At 53.8% G+C, this 5,275-nt stretch overlaps 1 protein-coding gene across 3 annotated transcripts in view; it reads left to right on the top strand.

Annotated features, from left to right (window-relative positions):
- The window catches only part of BTD (biotinidase), a 37,823-nt gene extending 33,608 nt beyond the window's left edge, over positions 1-4,215 (top strand). For 2 of the 3 annotated variants that reach the window (XM_045297517.1, XM_004704010.4), the window contains exons 3-4: positions 1,794-1,943; positions 2,761-4,215. In XM_045297517.1, coding sequence (XP_045153452.1) covers positions 1,794-1,943; positions 2,761-3,933 — 1,323 coding nt within the window. In that variant the 3' untranslated portion in view covers positions 3,934-4,215. Of the gene's footprint in view, positions 1-1,049; positions 1,161-1,793; positions 1,944-2,760 lie in introns of those variants that run through there. The other variant, XM_045297516.1, reaches the window with a different exon arrangement.
- The last annotated feature ends 1,060 nt before the right edge of the window (positions 4,216-5,275 follow it).

Below are 5,275 nucleotides of genomic sequence, written 5' to 3'. Positions count from 1 at the left end.
CCCCCACCAGGCCAGGCACAGACCCTCCGATTCCCATCCCGGGCCTCCTGAATGAGTAAGCAAAGTACTTGTCAACCAGACCCACAGCACGACTTAACCAAACCCGGGCTGGAGTTGCTGTCTGACTCCCAAGTTCATGACCTTTGGCCTGAACTAACACACCCCCCTCTACAAGGTCTCCTCCCTGGAGGACAGGCTGGCCTTCTCCAAGCATTCTGATGCCGTCTGCCACCCACTCAGTCCACTCCCCACCACAGCACACACCTGGGTTTTTCCCTAGCTTTGTTTACTCTTGACCTCTGCTCCAACAGTAAATGCTTTTTAACTCTCTTCTGGAATAGTCCCTTTCCCCCTTTCTTTCTGAAAGCCTGGATTCATTTTTTTATTGTGTGTGTGTGTGTGTGTATACCAAAGGAGAGTTGGTGGCACAGAGGGTTACACATTAAAGGTTATTAATCAAGGTCAGTAGTTCAAAACCACCACCCACTCTGTGAGTAAGGATTTATTGCCCTAAATATTTACAGCCTTGGAAACCCACGGGGCGTTAGTTCTGTATCCTATAGGGTCAGTATCAACATAGTGTCAGTGAATTTGAGGTTTTTTGTTTGTTTTAATATGTATATCCAAGGGTGCTTCAACAAGTTTGAGGAAAAAAATAGAATTAAAAGATAATGGAATTTGGGCTCAAGTAGAAAGAAAACGTTTTGAAAATGATGATGGCAACATATAAGTGTGCTTGAATTAGGTATTATTGAATTGTGGCTGGTTATAAGATTTGTAAGAGCCTCTCAAAACAGTGATTAAAAAAATGATAATGGAAGTTTTCCATGACCTTTTTGAAGCTCCTTAATAGACAACATAATGAAAATGAAAGATTAACAAGTATGTTCTAGTATTATAAATCATTGCTTTATATATTTTTCCAACTCTTTCTCCAATTAAACTTTTTAAGATGTTATAACCCAGGAGGAAAACTAATGAAGAATTTGCCATGCATTCCGGGAAGGTTACTCAGGATTCCTGGTGCGCCCCCCCTCCCTCTCAGCCCCTGAACAGGAGCAGAGCACAAGGGAGCCGCTGGGCCCCGGCCTGGGATGCTTGGTGGTTTGGATTGCCTTAGCTCGCTGCAGACGTCAAGCGGAGCCCAGGGTGTCCCTGAGGTTTGGGGAAAGGCCTGGAGGGTGGTCGGGGATCTGAGGGGAACCTCCGGATTCCCGGTTGGGGAATTTCACTGTAGAGTGAGCCCTGTTTCCATGCTGAGAACTACGCACTGTGGGCCCAGCAGGCTGTGCGTTGGAGTCCCCAGGGGACCCTTCGGCAAACACCGTTGCCAGCAACTCACCCGCTGTCAGTCCTCAGAATTCTCCTTAGAGATGGGGCCAAAGCATCGCCATTTGCTTTACAAGTCCCCCCCAAATTCTGGTGCACAGGAACTAGAAAGACCTACCTGCTAAAGGGCCCCATCTCGGGACCCTTCGTAATGAACCTCATCTCCCCGTGCACACCGAGATCCCCAAAGCCTGCCTAACCAGTCCCCTGGCAAACTCCCTGGGGCAAGCACACAGGCCCCCAGGCACAGGCAGCGGGCGTTGATAGAGGACTTGGCCTCTCTTCTCTGGGAATTGGGCCCAGAGAGACATCTTCCCCAGCACTAAAACCCCCGTTGAGTCCAGCCGCCTGCTCTGTACCTCCAGTCGTGACGGCTCAGGGTGGTCAAGTAGCCAGCCGTGAACTAGGGGAGGAGGGGCGCTTCCGGCCGCCTCACAGAGCCTCTCTGATCCTTCCGCTCACAGGGCGCGCAGCTGATAGTGTTTCCAGAAGACGGCATCCACGGGTTCAACTTCACAAGAACTTCCATCTACCCGTTCCTGGACTTCATGCCCGCGCCCCAGTCGGTGAGGTGGAACCCATGCCTGGAGACCCAGCGCTTCAATGACACGGAGGTGCGTGCGGCGTCCAGCCTTCGAGCCAGGAGCCCAGGGCGGGCCAGCGTTAGCGGAGACTGAAGGGAGGCCTAATCCAGCGTAGAAGCCTGGCCACCTCCTCGTTCCTTCTGTGAAGGACGGTCTGCTATGCCAGGGCGTGGTCTCAGCTGTGGATCTTTCTAGTTCCGAAACAAAGGCTACATGGACACGTGTTCGTGAAAAAACAAACCACCCACAAAGTTAAAGGTCAAACCATTCCCACCCCCCTGCCCTACCGAGAGAAAATGCTGTCGGCGGTTCGGTGTAGCTCCTACGATATTCAACTCTATTCTGTACATCTGTCTCACTGCCAATTCCCGCTCAGAGTGCGACCTTGTAGGACAGGGTAGAACTGCCCTCCATGGAAAGGATTTCCCAGACCATAACTCTACAGGAGTAGAAAGCTTTGTCTTGCCCACACAGAGCGGCTGGTGGTTTTGAACTGCTAGCCTTGCAGTTAACAGACTGGTGGTGTCGTGTGTTACATGTTGGGCTGCAAACTCAGCAGTTCAAAACCGGGCTTTCTGCTCCCAGAGAGAGTGGCAGTCTTGGGATCCCACAGGGGCAGTTCTAGTGAGTTTGGAGGTTTGGGGAATATTACTACCGAGGTCGGACATATTTTCAGGTGTCTGTCAACCATTTGTTTTTCTTCTTTTGTGAACACCTCTCCCATCCGCATGCGTTTTCAGTGGTGGGCATCTCCGTATCACAGACATGTCACAGGCCCTCTCCCACTGGGGAGCCCGAGGCCGCAGGCAGGAGTGCAGGGACTCACCCATGTGCCCTTTTCCTCCAGGTCCTCCAGCGCTTGAGCTGTATGGCCATCAGGGGGCAGATGTTCCTGGTGGCCAATCTGGGCACGAAGGAGCCTTGTCACCTGGGCGACGCAGGGTGCCCCGAGGACGGCCGGTTCCAGTTTAACACAGACGTGGTTTTCAGTGACAACGGGACCCTCGTGGACCGCTACCGCAAACACAACCTCTACTTCGAGGCCGCTTTTGACTCCCCTCCCAAAGTGGACCACATCACCTTCGATACCCCCTTTGCTGGCAAGTTCGGCATGTTCACTTGCTTCGACATCCTGTTCTTCGACCCTGCCATCTACACCCTCAGAGACCCGGAGGTGAGGCACGTCGTGTACCCGACCGCCTGGATGAACCAGCTCCCGCTCCTGGCAGCTATTGAAATCCAGCAAGGCTTCGCCTCTGCCCTGGGCATCAACCTGCTGGCAGCGAACATCCACCATCCATCTCTGGGGATGACAGGGAGTGGCATACACACCCCTCTGCAGTCCTTTTGGTACCACGACATGGAGAGCCCCGAAGGTCACCTCATCATTGCCCAAGTCCCCAAATACCCACTGGGCCACAGTGATATGGAGAATGCACGCGGGAAGGCGGGGTCGTCCCACGCCAAGTTTTTAGAGATCTTGACAGGCGACCCATCCTGCGAGAAGGATGCCCAGGAGGTGCGCTGTGAAGGAGCCACCAGGTGGAACATGAACAGCGCCCCCACGTTCCACTCGGAGATGATGTACGACAACTTCACCCTGGTCCCCGTATGGGGGAAGGAAGGGCACCTGCATGTCTGCACCAACAGCCTGTGCTGTAACCTGCTGTATCAGCGGCCCGGCCCGGCCATTGAGCTGTACGCCCTGGGGGCCTTCGATGGCCTCCACACGGTGCACGGCACATACTACGTGCAGGTTTGTGCCCTGGTCAAGTGTGGGGGCCTCGGCTTAGACACCTGCGGGCAGGAGGTGGTCGAGGCCACGGGGCTATTTGAGTTCCACCTCTGGGGGAACTTCACGACTTCCTACATCTTCCCTCTGTTTCTGACCTCGGGGATGACCCTGGAAACCCCTGACCAGGCAGGCTGGGAGAATGACCACTATTTCATGAGGAAGAGCGGGCTGTCGTCTGGCTTGGTGACAGCGGCTCTCTATGGGCGGCTGTACGAGCGAGACTAGAAGTGGCCAGGGTGGGCGCTGGCCACCCTGTGGACAGCCTGCACTCCACGGCCACAGATGGCACGCCCTGGACTGACCCTCTGCCCCAAGGGGGAGGCCGCTCCTCAGCCCGAAACCCAGCCTGGGAACAAACTGTGGGAAGAATGGAGCCCCTCATTAGGTCCTCCTGGTCGCAAGAACCACTGACACTTGTCCTTGGACTTTCTGCTCATGTTTGTCTCTTTCCGACCACACCTTTCTCCAACAAATCAGACAAAAATAAATGTCCCTTTCCATGTTAAACACCTGCAAAGCAGTGTTTTGTTTGTTTTCCTCCTCCTCTTGTTGATCCGGCAGCACTCCGAAAGCCTCCGCGAGCAGTCCTCGTGTACACCGTGTGTCTATTTCTCTGCCCCAGTATAGATGTGTATAAGTACCTATACCTACATAGATATATGCACACACATATATTGCATGCACACATATAATGCATGCGTACACACAGAATCATATGGCGTCAAACAGAAGCTTCTCCCTCCTCAAGGCAGTTTCTAAAGTAAGAGCCAAACTCTCAAAGCAAACACCGTATTAGAAATGCCGCCATCATCGTGGGTGACTAAAATGATGCAAATGAGGTAGGACATCTGAGCCCCCACCCATGCCCAGCATTGGGAATGTGGGTGCCAAAGCAGCATCTTGAAACAGGAGAGAAGTCCCCACATGTGCCTTTCTGTCAGTACACGGAGCGCGTCAGGCAGGACGGATAAGCAGAAAGAAAGTGCAGAGAGAAGGAGGTGGGGCGGGAGGAGGAGGTGGCTGGGAAGAGTGCTGGAGAGAAAAGGGTGGCCGTGGAAAGTTCTGAGAAATAGATTCTGTCCATGCAGCTGGACCCAGGGACCTCAATGAATCACACGGGCCTTGACTCACCAGCCGCTCTGCGGTGGAAAGACGGGCCCTCTGCCCCGTGAAGATTATAGCTGGAAGCCCTCTGGGGCAGTCCTGCCCTGCAGGGTCTCTGAGTCAGAACAGATCCGGAGGCAATGGGCTTGCTGTGGGGTTTCATTTCCCAGCCGTGTAGGACGGGGTGTTCAGGGTTCCATTCAATTTGCAGCCCCACCCGAGGGGCTGTGCTCTGCAGAGAGGGGTGGTGCCCGGCCAGGATACGTTTCGTGAACTGGTGGCTGCTCAGGAATCACCCAAGAGGTGTGGATGGAGCACCCACTGAGTGCCAAGCAGAGGCCTCCCACCTCATCCGTTCTGTGGGAGAAAAGGGTGGTGACACTGTTTTCAGACCACCAGCCTACATTACTGGGAATCCACAGCTCAGTCATTTGTTAGAAGCATGTTGACTTCATGCCCAGAA

This window comes from Echinops telfairi, unplaced genomic scaffold, assembly GCF_000313985.2.
Source record: "Echinops telfairi isolate 266 unplaced genomic scaffold, ASM31398v2 ScPeMD7_7420;HRSCAF=8458, whole genome shotgun sequence".
In the NCBI taxonomy this organism is placed as follows: domain Eukaryota; kingdom Metazoa; phylum Chordata; class Mammalia; order Afrosoricida; family Tenrecidae; genus Echinops; species Echinops telfairi.
Note: the sequence above shows the minus strand (reverse complement) of the source record. Positions and strands in the feature narration are given on the sequence as shown.